The following is a 16,835-nucleotide window of genomic DNA, read 5'->3' as shown; positions in this document are numbered from 1 at the left end:
TATGGAAGGATGAGTGCATACTGATCTGGGGGACAGACATGCACATTGACATTATCTCCACTTTAACTAATCAAATGTCCTTGATCTACCTTTCAGCATCACCGGAGCAGGGCTGGGAGGAGACGGCAGAGGGGCCGCCTCTCACACCTGAGGGCCCTGAACAACTGGACTCACCAGTGTCACGTCATCTTTGCCAGGCAGGCACCAGCGCAGATACTAGCACCTCGGTGGGAATTAGATCATCGGCTAGTGCCCCAGGGCACAGCGGTGAGGGCACTTTACATTCACTTGAGGTGTGGGTGGAGACAGAGAGTGCCCATGGCGCCGGCAGTCGGAGGACTGCAGGGGACCAGGCGCCTGCTTGGTGGCTGATGATGTGCCTCTGGAGTCTTCCGTGAGGCAGCAGATGCTGGAAGTGCAGCAGGGTATGCGGGAGGATCTGGAGGAGATACATGAGGCTATGCGTGGCATGGTCTCTGTGCTGGAGGAGTCCACGCGGAGCATCACCAATGCAATGAGCCTCATGACCGAGCGTCATGCTTCCTCCATGGAGGGAGTGGCGACTCTCGTGGAGAGGCTCCTCCAGGAGAGCAATCAGGGCTTCCTGGGGTTGCGCTCGGACCGGCATTGACCTCAGATGGCCAGTGCCAGTGTGGGAGATGGTTTGGGCACCAAGTATCCCAGCTCAGTGCCCATCCATCTACAGTGAGCAGGGAGGTCCGAAGTGACCTCATGGCGCAGCAGCTACCTGTCGCCTCTGTGGGCTCCTTTTGGGGCACTCCGGATGAGGGCAGCAGTTCCTCCGCCCCTCTGACCTTGGGATCCCATGAGGCTGCGGCGACTGGGAAGATGCCAGTTGTGGAATTGGCCCCTCCCTCCCGGGCGGGGCTATCAAAGGCTCCACGGGCCAGAGGACATCCGCCAAGGTCATCAAGGCCAACAGGACAGAGTGAGCAGGCTGTCTCAGATACCAGTGCCAGTGAGGGGGAGTACCTAGACGTAGCACCTGCAAGCATAAACTTAAGGCGCCTTAGGCACACCACAGTTTCCTCACTGGTGATTTTATGTTGCCCTGCTATTAGTTCATGATCACTTGGTGTGATGCATAACACCTTTTGTAATGATTTTTTTCTGAACTTCATTTTGTTAAATCATTAAATTTTGATGTGTGAGCATGGCTCAGGGTGACTCCCTGGGAACCCATGATGTCATGAGTGAGTTGTTTGACATTGAGCTTTATTGACAAGGCCTTTAGTTAATGTTCCTACCCACGCAGATTTTGCACTCAGGTGTCAAGTATGAAGCCTGCAGCCCTGGCTTGTGTTGGAGGTCCATCTGTGGTGTGCTAGCTGAAGGTTCGTTGGGTTAAAGCCTCCCGGGTGTCCCTGCCCCCCTGTAGTTTGCCCAGGTCAGCGTCTACCCCCTCAGCATTCTCCTGTGCGTGCTCATCCTCGGACTCACTGCTGGGCTCATCGTGTGCAGCCGGAGCTACTGTGTCTACTTCGTCTTTGTCTACTGCATGGCCCCTTTCCAGCGCCAGATTGTGGAAAGCGGAACATGCAACCACTATCAGCAACACATGATCTGGGGAGGTATTGGAGTGCGCCCTCTGAACAGTCCAGGCATCGGAAGCGCATCTTGAGAAGACCAATGGTTCTCTCCACCACAGCCCTTGTGGAGGCCTGGATCCTGTTGTACTGCTGCTCGGCCTCTGTTCTTGGATGGCGGTGGGGCGTCAGGAGCCACCTTTTAGGGCATAGCTCTTGTCACCGAGCAGCCATCCATCCAGCCGGTCTGGAACACTGAAGAGTCTCGGCACCTGGGAGTGTCTGAGGATGTAAGTGTCATGTGAGCTGCCTGGGTACCTTACAGACTTGCAGAATCTGCATCTTGTGATCACACACTATCTGTACATTCAAGGAGTGGAATCTCTTCCTGTTGACGAAGGCACCAGGCTCACCCACTGGCGCCTTAATGGCCACGTGTGCAGTTGATTGCACCCTGGAGCGGGGGAAGCCAGCAATTGCAGCAAAACCTCTGGCTCGCTCTGGCTGGCTGGCCCAGTCCCAGCGGTAGTGGATGAAAGTCAATGCACACCTGAACAGAGCGTCTGTCACCTGTTTGACACGTGTGGACAGCTGACTGGGAGACCCTGCCACGATCACCCACCGACATCTGGAAAGAGCCGGAGGCATAGAAGTTGAAGGCAGCCGTGACCTTCAACGCCGCTGGCATGGGGTGCCCTTGCACACAGTTGGCGCAGATCTCAGGCGTAGATCATCTGACAGATGGAGGTGACTGTCTCCCTTGAGAGACGGAGCCTCCTTCGGCACTACACCTCAGACATATTGAGGTAGCTGCTTTGCCGCCAAAAGCCCTGGCAGCAGGATAGTGGCGTCTTCTGCAGCCCCTTTCGCCTTGGACTTCCTGTTAGCCCTGAGCCCCTTGTGCTTGCGCCTCTTCTCCTAAAGGTGGCTCCCCAAGAGGTTGAATATGGACTCCTGACCTCCTCCCGCTTCTGGCCCTCCCTTCGTCCTCAGAGGAGGTGCCTCCAGTGGTAGCACAACTCCCATTCCCAGGCTAAGGGAAGGCTTCCTGAAACCAGCAAGCCCCAGAAATGATGTTGACTCAGAGTCCTGACTTGAAGGCTGTTACTCCTGTCCAAGCAGCTGTGAAGAGTTTTGAAGTATTCCAGCTCACACAGGCAAGTAGCAGTAACTTTAAGCATTAAATGTCTGACAAATAACGCTCAACCCTCTTATCCCGCCCGTGGATGAGGTTTATACAAATGTGGCCTACCCGCCTGCCTGTTGCACCCGTGTGATATCCTGAAGATCGCATGTGCCTCAAAATCCCCTACAATTGCTGCCTCAAGGGCCTTAAGTGGATCATTAATTATTGCGCGCCCGCACACCTAAATATCACAATGGCGTGCAGTGGTGGGATGCTCGCCCGACGTCGCTGCGCATCATTTTACGTGTCCAAGTGCTGGACCTACCTCTGCGTGCCCACGAGAAAATTCTGGCTTATAATCTTTTACAAGAACAGAAAATGCTGGTAAAACTCAGCAGGTCTAACAGCATCTATGGAGACAAAAAAAGAGTTAACGTTTCGAGTCATAAGGACTCGAAACGTTAACTTTTTTTTTCTCTCCATAGATGCTGTTCGACCTGCTGAGTTTTTCCAGCATTTTCTGTTTTTGTTTCAGATTTCCAGCATCCGTAGTATTTTGCTTTTACTATAATCTTGTGTTTAAAAAAAACAGAAAAGTTCTTAAATTCTTTGAAACTTTTGTGGTTAATATTTTCCAGCAATTCCTGAAAGCAGACCTTAATCTAACTTTTTGTTACCTGTTTTAGCTGCATGGTAATCCTTCAGTATTCTTCTTTTGGAATGTTATTTTTGCCCCGATTCACCCTGCTGGCTTGAAATTGAACCTTTTTGTAGTTTAAAGGTATTGTGGCTTGTCAGATATTGAGACTTGGAATATGATTGGTTTATGAAATTTGTATTTCCCTTCTTGAATTGCTGTTGTTCTCTAACAAGAAAATGTAGCATGGGGAGATTAACTTTGCTAACAGGTCCTAACCTCTAACAAAGTTCAAAGCTTGTACGTTTTAAAAATGAATATGGGAAGGTGACTTTCAATTTGTAAACCATTGATAACAATAATAAAATGGCCCATACTGTGGTCTGTAATACTTAAGTATGAAAAATATAAAGCATCTGCAAAAAAAATCTTGATCTCTGATTCCATGTGTCCACAAACTATATTTATCTTGAATAAGAATAGACAGTTAGAGGAGTTAATTGAAACCTATTCTAATGTGATATTCTATTGCCTGAATTTTAAGAAGAATTCTCTTGAACTATTGATCAGCACTTTTTCTACACAGCGCCACCCAATGGAGGTATTTCCCAGGGTAGGTAAAGTAAGCCAATAATAGTGAATTTAGTGAAGGATCTGGAGGAGTACTATGGTGGTGAAATGAGAGATTAGAACAGCTAAAAGGGAATATGGCGGGTTGGGGGAAAGGTTTGCAGTAATAAGAAAAGAAATAGTAACATCTTATATTTACGCATTCAAGTTTAAAAAAATGCTTGGAGAATGTAGGACCACAGATGATGGAGTCTAACAGTGGAAAATGAATTTATGCGAGATATTAATATTGATTGTGGAACTGTGAACATAGTTTTACTAAAGGAAGATGTGGAACAGCTGATAGCAATAACTAAAAATAATAATTTTGGTTCTGAAGAAATTAGCTGATCCCAAGATGGATTGGCCACAGTGTCCTATTGGTGCGTATACTGGGTGCTGAAACAAAATAACTGGAGATGAGATGGCCAGATGTGCAATGTTAAACACAGTCCTTCCACTCTCTGTTGCAACAAAAAGTCAAAAGCAGCGAAACTGGCTCATGGTGATCCTTTATAATAGTGCTAGTGTGGGGTTGGGGGCGGGAGGTGGGGGAGTGGTGGTGGTAAGGATTGGCTCCTTGTGCAGCTAAATGCCCACTCTGCATTCTTTTGGTACATACATAACATGCTTGTGTCATGCAAACTGCATAGGAAGTAGCATGGCCACTATTTTACAAGCTCCCGGCTTCTGTAATGCTGACACAAGAGGCCTTGATGTCAAATTTATATTAGCAAGTGTAAATTCAGATGCAAACTTGTAGTATAATCGCTTAATATGGATGATGCCCTTTTTGTAAGTTTCATTGATCCCTGGAAAACTGCCATATGGCTACCCTTGTTATACAAATATTAGGAGCAGGTATGTAATTACCTGGGCTTTGTCTAATATCATGCTTTTTGCAGTTATCACAGGTTTATTTGTTCCCTTTGTATAAATTTTCTTATCAAGTTTAATTTTGTTTGCTGTATCAAAGGCTGAGGACTGAGCTATCTGATGGTGCTTCAAAATATCAAAGATTGACAGATGACCTGCAGAGGAAAGTTGAGGAATATAGTGATCTCAAGGAAAAATACATAGATGCCAAGAAGCAGATGCAACAGGTAGAGAAGGAGGTGAGTTCTATTGTTGAAAATAAAACAAATGCTGTTAACCCAAAATATAAACAGAATGCTGGAAAGAGAAAAGACTGCTAAATGTATTGTGTGGAAATGGTGCTGAACGAAACGTAGGAGGAGTCAGAATGGGTAGGATGGCCATAAAATTTTGCCTATTACATTGTAATTTGCACACTTATTTTATTTAGGAAATCAAGAACTTGAGTGATTTTTAGTTACCATGAGATCCTTTTGCATCTGTTCCGTTCTATGAATTATACTTGTAGTGGTGCTATTTCATTCATTGTTGCTATCTATTGTGGCTAATTCTGCAGAGCAGTTATCTAATTTAAATAATAACCGATTTATACTCTTGTGGCTTTTCCTGTGGTCCTGTAAAATTAATTGCCCAGATCTTCTGACCCTAATAGCAATGAACGCTGAGACACTTGCAATGGTCACAATGGCATTGGAGGTTCTGCGGAGCCGATTGATGCTGGAACCAGGAACTTCCAATAGTTTAGAAATGGCTTTGTGGGAGCACTCTCAGTTTGCTGTTCTGCTTCAACCATTGTTTTGGGCAGTGTTTAGCTAGGGGTGGGGTATTGTGGGCATATGTCAGGGGTGCGGGGATGGGGCTAATGAAAATGAGCATGTTTCGGAGGGTGCGGGAGAGGACAAGTGAACATGTGTCAGGGGTGTGGGAGGATGAAGATGAGCATGTGTCGGCAGACGTGCGGGAGGGAGTGGGTGATGTCAAGAGGGGGTAGCGGTGCGGCAGTGGGGGAGCGGTGCGGCAGGGGGTGGGCCCAACCACCTTCAGATGCTTCATCAATGACCTTCCATCCATTATAAGGTCAGAGGTGAGGATGTTCACTGATGAATGCATAATATTCAGCACCATTTGCGACTCAGATACTGAAACAGTCAATGTCCATATGCAGCAAGACCTGGGCAACATTCAGGCTTGGGCTGATAAGTGACAAATAACATTCAATCCGCACAAGTGCCAGGCAATGACCATCTCCAGCAAGAGCAAACCTAACTTGTGCCCCTTGACATTCAATGGCATTACCTTAGCTGTATCTCCCACTATCACCATCTTAGGAGTTACCATTGACCAGAAACTGAACTGGGCCAGCGTATTAAATACTGTGGCTACAAGAGCAGGTCAGAGGCTGGGAATTCTGTGGCAAGTAACTTACCACCTGACTCCCCAAAGCTTGTCCACCATCTGCAAGGCACTAGCCAGGGGAGTGATTGAATACTCTCCACTTGCCTATATGAGTACAGTTCCAACAACATTTGAGAAGCTTGACACCACCCAGGACAAAGCAGCCTGCTTGATTGGCACCTAACACCTTCAGCGTTCATTCCCTCTATCACCGCAGCAGTGTGTACTATCTACAAGATATACTTCAGCAACTCACCAAGTCTCCTTCGACAGCACTTTCCAAACCCACAACCTCTACCGCTTAGAAGGACAAGGGCAGCGGGCACATGGGAACAGCACCACCTGCAAGCTCCCCACCAAGCAGCACACCATCTTGTCTTGGAACTATATCACCATTCTCTAACTGTTGCTGGTTAAAAATCCTGGAACTCCCTTCCTAACAAGAAGGCAGCTCACCACCACCTCCTTGAGGGCAATTAAGGGTGGGCAATAAGTGCCAGCAACACCCACATCCCGTGAAAGAATAATTTTTTTAAAAATGTACTGTTATAGCAGTTTGCACATTTAAATATTTTTATTAAGAGTACCCAAACCAGTTATATGGCTTCCAGTTTCACTCAGTTTTTGATCACTTTTAATATTTTCTTCATAGCTGGAGGAATAATTCAAAGTTTTGATAAAATAGGAATTATTTATTTTATATTTTAGATAAGGCACTGATGCAATCATTCTCCCTGAGGAAATTCTTTTGATCAGAAATATTGTCTGAATAGGGCATGGACTTTTATAATTATAAAAAATACTATAAAACTCAAAGAAATTTAACATAATCTTTAAATATTTAATATTACTGAATGTTAGGTTCTAGGGCTTTTATTCAGAGCTCCCCTCTAGTTTGATTAACAAAACAGCTCTTCCTGATATCCTTTCCTTTAAACTTTTGATACTTGCATTCGCTGATACACAAGGAAATGCAACTGCTTTTAATTATTTAGTATACCGTACAAACTTCTCTGTTGTGTTTGTTAAATAAACAGCTTTTTGAATGAAGTAACTCAATGTTTACCTTATTTTGCATTTTTTTTACACAGTCCTAATTTCCATCACTACTTATTATGACTTTGCTAGATTTTTGATACTGCCAATCTTGGGCATATTTCCTTTGAACATGGGTTATGAAGTTTACAAATGGGCGAGTTCTGACATGATTCAAGAATTGTCAGTCTTGTTGTCAATCATGTACAAAAAGTGTTCCTTGGTGAGGTCTGCAGGACCTGTTCACGTGAAATGTGTCTGACCAACAGTCGCACACAAGCATTCACATCACTCCCTGCATGTGGCGCCATGTAGCTGCACAGTTCCGCAATATGCTCCTCTTCATTCAGGAAGAATAGGTCAGCAGCTCTGTAGCTTTTGTCTTTGAATTCTGCGGGTACGATTATCATCAGCAAGGCCCACTTCTACGAACCCCCTCTCCCTTGGGTTCAGACAGCCCCGATGGTGGCTATGTAGCTTTCAAGAGTCCCTTTTCAACCGATCAACCAATAACACCCGATTCACGGTTTGGCCACTTCTGGGAAAACACCCAGCTCTTTAGCATCTCAGATTTTCACACAACTTTCCAGGTTTTAGAACTTTTTTTAGCCAGCTTACACATTCTCTCCAAGAGGTACACCATATGACGGTCAGGGATAATTAGAAGCAAAGTTGCTGGAATTTTCCAGTTCAGCGTGGAAAGAGGAAATAACATTGATACAGAAATGAGAGAGGATATCTAATTTGGACTGGAACAAAGAATGTTCCACAAATCCCATGAAAAGACGGGCATCGCTAGGATCCATATAGGTTCCCGTTTTTATTTGGCAGATGTCAGTGGAGTCAAAGGAGAAATTGGTCAATGACAAGCTCAGCTGAATGGGGAAGGTATTGGTGTGGACAGGGACTAGGCATCCATTCAAGGAAGAAATTGAGAGCCCTCAGGCCACCATGGTAGGGGATGGAGGTGTAGAGGTATTAGACATCCAGGGTGAAAACATGATGGTTTTGCAATACCTTATCACCAATTTGTATTTTCTTTTATTGGGGAACAGAATTGATTTGATATGGCATCTTGTTCATCCAGTAAAAATACATCTATGATGGTCATATCTTCCCTTGCTTTGTATGCTATGTTAATCTGTCCATTCTCCCAGATTCTTAGACTCACCTTGCTCCCAAAGTACATCAGCTCAAAATTACCTTAATTAAATTGCATCTGCCTACTTCCAGTCTTCAGAAGTCTGCTACCACCGTGCTCACTATATGGAGATGATGTACAATCTAAATGAGACTATTTTGAGGAAGGGTGTGCATTTTCACAAACTTCAAAGGTGGCAGGTCAACTTGAGAATGTGGCTAGGAAAGTGTATAAAGTCAAACAAAGGTGTTTTGGTTATGTGAAAATATTGGCTAAACAGAGATTGTTTTCTTTCGAGCAGTGGAGGTTATGGAGAAGACTTAACAAAGGTATTCAGAATTCTAATGGATTTTGATAGTTTCTCCCTTGTGCTCTATTTTCCCCTGGCAACTTATTCAGTGTCCTGAAATAATTTGGAAAAAGCAGAGGGGAAATGAGACATTTCACTCAGAGTGGGTAAGATCTGGAACATAACATTCCATAGAAACTTTTTCCTTTAAGGCATTGAACCAATTTGTATAGTTATATGTTAAAAGCTGGGGAGTGGGACTAAATTGCACAAAATAACAGACTAAATTGCCTCTTTCTATTCAGTAAGATTCTATGAAATTAATGGTTTTCTAGTACATTTTCAGTTGCAAAGTCAATATATTCTTTCATTGGGCTGATGCCTTTTTCAGCAGATTAAAGTTACTTGCATAACGCCCAAAAAAATTGGAACTCCAAAACAATACTACTACTCAAAAAGAGCAATACTCAAGTGTCCTAGATATCATCTTCTGTCTTCTATGACAAAACTCAGTGGATGGATTTTCAAAGAAACTAGGTAATTTTTTTAATGCTTTGGACCTGTATATATGAGGAAACATAGTTGCCAAAAGAAATGGTGGGAAATTGTTTGTGACTTGGTTTATTTCCAGCAATGGTGGTTATATGAACCAATTATCTTAGTCTCCCAATTTCCTCAGGAAATATAACACAATGGATGTAGGTTAGATGATTGATTCATTTATTCCTTATTTCTAACTTTAGTTAAACAAAAGTCCTCTGCCACTGTTCACTTTTCAAATTTTCAGATTTCCACAAAACGTGAAGAAGAAAGGTCTCTGAGAAACAAAGTTCAGGAACTTGAGAGAATGAAGAATCAAATGACTCAAGATCTTGAGACTAAAGAACGGATGATCCAACAGTTTAAGAAGGTAGTAACTACTTTTTAAATAAATGCTGCTCTGAATGGCTATATGAGGATGAGATACAAATCTATAACCTGATTGTGGATTCTCTCTAATCGTTAACAATATAATTGGAAAGCGATCTTCAGTTGCTGTTTATACTGTCCTTTTCCTCTTGTACGTTATTACATTAATTTTGTTGAAGGTCTTTGGTCTTGTTTCTAGAATTCTATTGGTTCTCAAACTTTGAAGCTGAGTGACCTTTTCTTCAATCAATATGTACAATGTCCTTTCTTCAAAGCTTTGCTAAGAGTCTCCTGTCCTTTTATACACATTTATGGCGGGATTTTCCGCACCCGCCTGCCACTGCGATCTTCTGGTCCCGCTGCAAGCCAACGGACTTCTGGCTGGGGTGCTGCCTGTGACAGGGCTGGAAAACCCCGACCTTAGGGTGGAATTTTCTCTCGCACCTAGGATGTGGGCTGAGACACAAGTGGACTGGCACAATGACGGAATGTATTGGGATTGAAGCCCGAAGTGTTCTTGCTGCTGTTGAAATTCCCCGGAGGCAACTGGGCTGCCAAGTGGAGACCACAATTGAGCCTGTTAAGGAACCCATTAATTGGTATCAATTGGCACGCAACCAGTCTCGTGTGCAGGGTACGCTACGCACCTACAGAGGTTCTGTTTCCTGCAGATGTTGGAGCATCAGTGTCACCAAAGACTGTGCCATCCAGGGAGGCAGTGCCGGAGCTGTGTGCTATGATGGAGAAGGATGCGAACCTGATGGGAAGTGGTGGGCACCCATTGCTTGTGGTTGTGAAAGTCATAGTGCCGCTTAACTTGTACACCTTGGGATCATTTCAGGCAGCCTCTGGAGACAACTGGGATTTCCCAATCTATTACTGCATCAAGTTGGTCAAGGATGTCACATTCAAGATCGCCGGCCACTACATGAGGTTTTCACTAATTCAGTCAGGCAGAGCAGGTGGCAGGATTTAGGGTCATCACTGGCTTTCCCAAGGTGCAGTGTGTAACTGACTGCACACATGTGGTCATGCAGATTTTCAACAGGCAGGGCTTCCGCTCGCTCAATGTACAAATAGTTTATGACCACCATAAAATGGATCCTTCAGCTTTGTGCAAGGTTTCTGGGAACTGTTATGATCCCTACTGTCTAAGGTAGTCCCAGGTACTAGAGCTTTCCGCTTGCCTGTTCGTCTTCATGGATGGATGGATACCCTGCGACCAGGGCTACAATACTGAAGACGTGCCTCCTTATTCCTATGCAGAGTCCAAGCACTGAGGCAGAGGTGGCATAACAACAGCAGCTGACTCCAAAGGCATGCCATTAGTCTGAAGCTAAGCATTGCTGTGCTCTTCTACAGTCCCCAGTGAGAGTGGCTGCAACTGTCACTGTCTCCCTGAGCTGCTCAGGCTGAATGGTTCATAAATATGTTCAAATTCTCATCTACATTAGTATCTGCACTGATGGAGGATGTGCTGGAATGATGTGATGCTGCCTCCAGATTTTTCTTCCTTTTCTGAGATGCCAAGCGCCTCCACAGAGTGTTGCTTCATGTTCTACTTAACCTGGAAGAGAGAGAGGTGTGATATGAGGGCGCTGTGAATTCCAACATTTCCTCCTTGCTGCCCTCTGTTCAGTGATGGCTGTAGGAGTACTATAGTTACTGCTCGCCAGAAGGTTTTGTGGCCTCTTCCATTAGGTTATTCGCTTGCGTTAGTGCTCCATACCTGTCTCTTCATGAATGACAAGCTGTCCTGCCTCCAAAGCTGCTTAACTCCAGCGCTGCCTCACTGCCACTGAAGTTGGTTCATAAAGAAATGGCATATCTCTCCTAGTCTGTCATCTTTCTCTTGCGATTTGAGCTCTCTTCCACTGCAAACAGAGCCATGCACTTTGTCACTTCTCCATCGTGGCCACACTATGAGCCTGTATTAGTGGCAGCCTCATTATCAATCATTGCACCACAGGATGCTTGCTACATTTGACCATTTATTTATTGCAATTCAGCTAATGCAGGTTGGAGTCATACCTAGCACAAAAGAAGATGGTTGTGGTTGTTGGAAGTCAATCATTTCAGTTCCAGGGCATCACTGCTGGAGTTCCTCAGGGTAGGGCTCTGGGCCCAACCATCTTCAGCTGCTTCATAAATAAGGACAGAAGTGGGGATGTTCACTGCTGCACAATGTTTCACAACTCCTCAGAAACTTAAGCAGTCCGTGCTCATAAGCAGCAAGACCTGGACAACATTCAGGCTTAGGCTGATGTGTGGCCTGAATGTTACTTGCCACTCAAATGCCAGGTAATGACATCTCCAACAGGACAGAATCTAACTATCTCCCCATGACATTCAATGGCATTACCATTGCTGAATCCCACGCTATCTACATCCTGAGGGGTTACCATTGACCAGAAACTGAACTGGACCAGCCAAACAAATACTATGCCTACAAGAGCAGGTCCGAGGCTGGGAATTCTGCAGAGAGTAACCTGCCTTCTGACGCCCCCCACCCCCCCCTCAAAGCTTGCGAGCGTCTACAAGGTACTTATCTGGAGTGTGATGGAATACTTTCCACTTGCCTGGATGAGTGCAGCTCAAGAACCTCGATGTCATCCAGGGCAAAGCAGACTGCTTAACTGACACCCCATCCACCATCTTCAATATCCACTCTCTCCACCACTGACACATAGTGGCAGCACTATACCATTTACAGGGTAGCACTGTACCATCTACAAGGTACACCACAGCAGCTCACCAAGATTCCTTTGACAACACCTTCCAAACCCTTGACCTCTACCACCTAGAAGGACAAGGACAACAGATGCATGGGAACACTATCACCTGCAGGTTCCCTTCCAAGCCACACACTATCTTGACTTGGAGCTATATCGCCATTTATTCACTATCGCTGGAACAAAATCCTGGAACTACGCCCACCCAGCCACCACCCACACCCCCTGACTAACATCACTGCGGGTATACCTACACCAGATGGACTGCAGCAGTTTAAGAATGCAGCTCACCTAGAGGGCAACTGGGGATGGGCAATAAAAATGCTGGCCTAGCCAATGATGCACGCATCCCATGTAAAGAATAAAAAAAACAGACAACTTAGAGTCATAGGGCAGAATTTTCTGCCTGTCGGGCGGGCTGGCCTGACCCAATCTCCGGCGGGCAGGGAGTCGATCCCCGCCGGAGGAGCGGGTCCCGCCACCATTTTACGTGGGCGGGCCAATTAAGGCCCGCCCAGTGTGATGTCCGGCGGGAAGCGCTATGCGCTTCCTGTGCGGGGTGGATTGAGGGGGGTACCCCAAAAGCGAGAGTGCGCTCTTTCGCGCATGCACACATCTCCCTGAGGCTAAGTGCTGCCTCAGGGAGATCACTTACACTTTTAAAAAGATTAAAAATAGAAAAATAAAAATTCCCTAACATGTCCCCCCTCATATGACAATGTCACATGAGATGGGACATGTTCATAAATTACAGTAAAACTGTATTAAAACTCTTTAGAACCCTGCATGAAACCTCATCCCACCGCTGAATGAGGTTTCATGTTTTCTCTATTTGCCGCCAGGGCTCCTGGCCTGCCTGCCAACCTTAAGGTTGGACGGGCAGGTCCTTTAATTGTTTAAATGATCCTGTCAATGGCCTCAATTGGCCATTGACAGGTCAGCGGGCGCACAGCTGATTTTGCTGTGCCCCCGCCTTCCTGAAAATTTAAATGGGGCAGGATGACGTTAGGGGTTCTGCCCGAGGTCATCCCATGTCATTTTATGCGTCGGCAAGCGGGCCCCGCCCCCTGCTCGCCGACGGCAAAATTCTGTCCATAGAGTTTTACAGCATGGAAAGAGGCCCTTCAGTCCATCGTGTCTGCGCCGGTCATCAAGCCCCTATCTACTCTAATCCCATTTTCCAGTGCATAGCCCATAGCCTTGTATGCTATGGTGTTTCAAGTGTTCATCTAAATACTTCTTTGACCAGGTCCTCCACTGAGAGGCTGTTATGTATCTAACTGTGAGCGCTGGCGCAAGGTCATGGCGGATGCCTGGGCGGATACCATCTTTTTACATTTCATATGTACCGTTTGTGACATTTTAAAGTTGTGAGTTTTGTGTTATTATTTTGTCTTGTCTTGCCATACCACATCAGATCATTTACAATGCTGGAAATGAATCAGTGCGTCCTTGGAGCTGTCCTAAGGCTGTTAATCTCCCCCCTCTGCAACTTCCAGCCATGTCCTTTAGGGCAGGCATACCTGGCTTCCTCCTGCCATTATGTGGCAGGAAGACCCCCCTCCCCACCCTCCTCTGTGCCCTGACTGTCTAGAGGAGCACCTTCGGGAAGGCATCAATGAACCTGGGTGGCAGCCATCCTTTAGCTGCTGCCATTGCCCTACTTCCACCCTTGTCTAGCCTCCCTTTCATATACTTCTGTTTGTGCTGTGTGCCCCCCACCCCCCCTTTAAATATGACGCCTGCCTATCAGATGGTGGGACATCCTCCGCCCGCTCCCTGTTAATTGGAGGCCCCTGATTAAAATTCCTTGTAATCTTCCGCCTTACGGCCATGTCACCCGCTTTGTAATCTGACATCAGGACTTCCTTGCTGGCGATAAAATTCCGCCCTTGGTGTCTCTCTCAGCCTCTCATTGAGGTGAGGAAAAACTACAGAACACTTCTGTGTTGAAGAGCTCATGTACCCTAATAATCCAAACAAGCAGTTTGTCTACTGTATATGGAGTTATGTTCTGGTATTACACATTAGTTATTTTCTCTTCTGACACTTGTGACCAACACCTTTTTCACACGCACCACCTTGGTTATATAGTAACAGCGTTTAGCAGCAAATCTGTGGTTATTTCCATGTTCATATCATGTTAGCAGCTTATCGTTTTGCAAATGTTTCTTCATACTTTGGAAATATGTGAGAGATTTTAATTTACTAACATGCCTTATTGGGTTTTAGTTGTGTCATAATGAAGCAGACTTGAAAAAGAAGGTAGAAATATTAACGATCACCTTAGATGAAAAAGATACTGCTTTAAGGAAACTGGAAAAGGATTTAGAAGAGAATAACACCCTACACAAAATGAAGGAGCAACAGGTTAGTGTGGTCCCAGAGCTTAATCTACATTAAGTAACTGATAACATTTAAATGTTCAAATATAAAAATGTGTTCAAAAACCAGAATGGAAGATTTTTTGGCCTCATAGCCACTAAAAGTCAACAGGCAGAATTTTCTGCCTACCAGGCGGGTGGACCGACCCAACCTCTGGTGGGCGGGCAGCCGATCCCCACCGGAGAAACGGGCCCCGTCGCCATTTTAAGTGGGCGGGCCAATTAAGGCCCGCCCAGCATGACGCCCGGCGGGAATCGCTATGAGCTTTCTGTGAGGCCGGTGGGGGGATTCCCCAAATGCGAGAGTTCGCGCATGCGCACGATAGAGTGCACAGCTTCCTGAAGCTAAGTGCTGCTTCAGGGAGATCACTGACAGTTGTTTAAACAATAAAAATAAGAAAAAAAAACCCCTTAACATGTCCCCCTCATGTGACAATGTGACATGAGATGGGACATGTTAATAAATTTCACTAAAACCTTGTTAAACCATACATGAAACCTCATCCCGCCGGTGGATGAGGTTTCATGTTTTTTCAGAAGCCCGCCGGGGCTCCTTGCCTTGCCCGCCAACCTTAAGGTTGGACGGGCAGGTCCTTTAATTGTTTTGATAATCCTGTCAATGGCTGATTTCGCTGTGCCCCCGCCTTCCTGAAGATTTAAATGGGGCAGGATGACATCGGGGGGCCCCGCCCCCCTGCTCACCGACAGCAAAATTCAGCCCAGCCAGTCTAAGTTATTTGCAGTAACTGCATAGTAATTTGTTGAAGTTTTTGTGTTCCTCTTTAAATTGTATTCAGACTTGTAATTTTGATCTTACATAGTTCTCACTTTATTTACGTAATATATTCTTGGCAAAGTAGCACTTGTATTGATATATACATTACTTAAATGATGTTGATGTCTAGGGCTCAAGTGAAGATAAATCCACCCAGGAACCTTGCATCATGTTAACTGATAAAAAGGCTGAAGGAGCCATTCATCTTTTTCAAACTGCTTCCAAAGGTATTTAAAGAACTGAAGTGCAAATCAAATGTTGTTCAGATGCTTCCTGCTTTATTCAGAATGCTGAGGATATTAAATTGCTTGTAGCCTAGGGGACTGTTTGTTTGAAAGCTTGTTGATAAAATGAAGGCACATTGATAGTAATTAGGTTTGTGTTTTTACTTCATTTTTATTCAATTTAATTATTTTGCATAGCAAGTTTGCTAACTTTAAGATGTGGTTCTGGTGAATTTTGTACATATGCTAAAATCCACAGATTACAGAGCATTTTAAGTGGTATTTTATTATCAATCAGCATTAAGTGAGGAGATAATCTGGAAAGTAGATCTGTTACTTTCTACATGAGTTACCGTTTTGGCTAGAAATGATGCCGTGCATGTATTTTAGAGCAACACAGTATTTTCAGGAGATTTCAAAGATTTCTGTGATAAGTGTATGCTTCTCTCTGTTGCAAATCAAAGTTTTTGACTTTTGCTGATAAACTAGGCCCATTACAATATGGCAACTTTATGGATGAAAATTTATATTTTATGAAAAATTAAGGATTTTCCTCCTGTGTAAACTATTGTGACGTGTTTTTAAACAAGGTCTTTGTGACTCTAATTTGTTTGGATATTTACTAGCTTTAATGAAAGGGTTATATCCATCGATGTTTCATTGGTCATCCTGATACCTTCAGGTCCTCTCACCACTGCACAATTATCACTTTTTACCTCTAAATTTTGAAATATCTTCTCGATATTTCGAGTTCAAAATCTATTACAGTGGAATTGTTGTTGACCATCTGTTCTGATTCATGTCAAGAACTTCAGATAAAGGAGCGAATAATTCAAGATATGAAAATTGCATTAACTGAACAAGACCAAACCCAAGCTGAGCAAGATGAAGTGCTTGAGGCCAAGTTGAAAGAGATTGAAGAATTGAATACAGGTGATTGCACTATTACAGCTATATTGGGGATTTTTCATATTGGTAGTTGGTGCCCATCAAATAGCATGCAAAGTGGAAAATCAGTTTGTGTGGTGTTTCTTTTTTAAATTGCGACACAACCAGTAATTTGAGGGGAATAAACACAGCCCCTAACCAACGAGGGAGAAAGCTGCATGCTGTTCTAGCAGTCGGACTCCTAAGTTTAACTATCGTAAACAGACAG

The 16,835-nt window shown here is 44.7% G+C and overlaps 1 protein-coding gene across 2 annotated transcripts in view; it reads left to right on the top strand.

The window, feature by feature from the left end:
• The window catches only part of LOC144695070 (kinesin-like protein KIF20B), a 122,914-nt gene that overhangs the window by 85,566 nt on the left and 20,513 nt on the right, over positions 1 to 16,835 (top strand). For both annotated transcript variants that reach the window (XM_078565984.1, XM_078565983.1), the window contains exons 21-25: positions 4,896 to 5,034; positions 9,443 to 9,565; positions 14,529 to 14,666; positions 15,586 to 15,682; positions 16,487 to 16,612. In XM_078565984.1, the coding sequence (XP_078422110.1) occupies positions 4,896 to 5,034; positions 9,443 to 9,565; positions 14,529 to 14,666; positions 15,586 to 15,682; positions 16,487 to 16,612 (623 nt within the window). The remainder of the gene's footprint in view (positions 1 to 4,895; positions 5,035 to 9,442; positions 9,566 to 14,528; positions 14,667 to 15,585; positions 15,683 to 16,486; positions 16,613 to 16,835) is intronic.

This window comes from Cetorhinus maximus, chromosome 20, assembly GCF_964194155.1.
Source record: "Cetorhinus maximus chromosome 20, sCetMax3.hap1.1, whole genome shotgun sequence".
NCBI lineage: Eukaryota > Metazoa > Chordata > Chondrichthyes > Lamniformes > Cetorhinidae > Cetorhinus > Cetorhinus maximus.
Note: the sequence above shows the minus strand (reverse complement) of the source record. Positions and strands in the feature narration are given on the sequence as shown.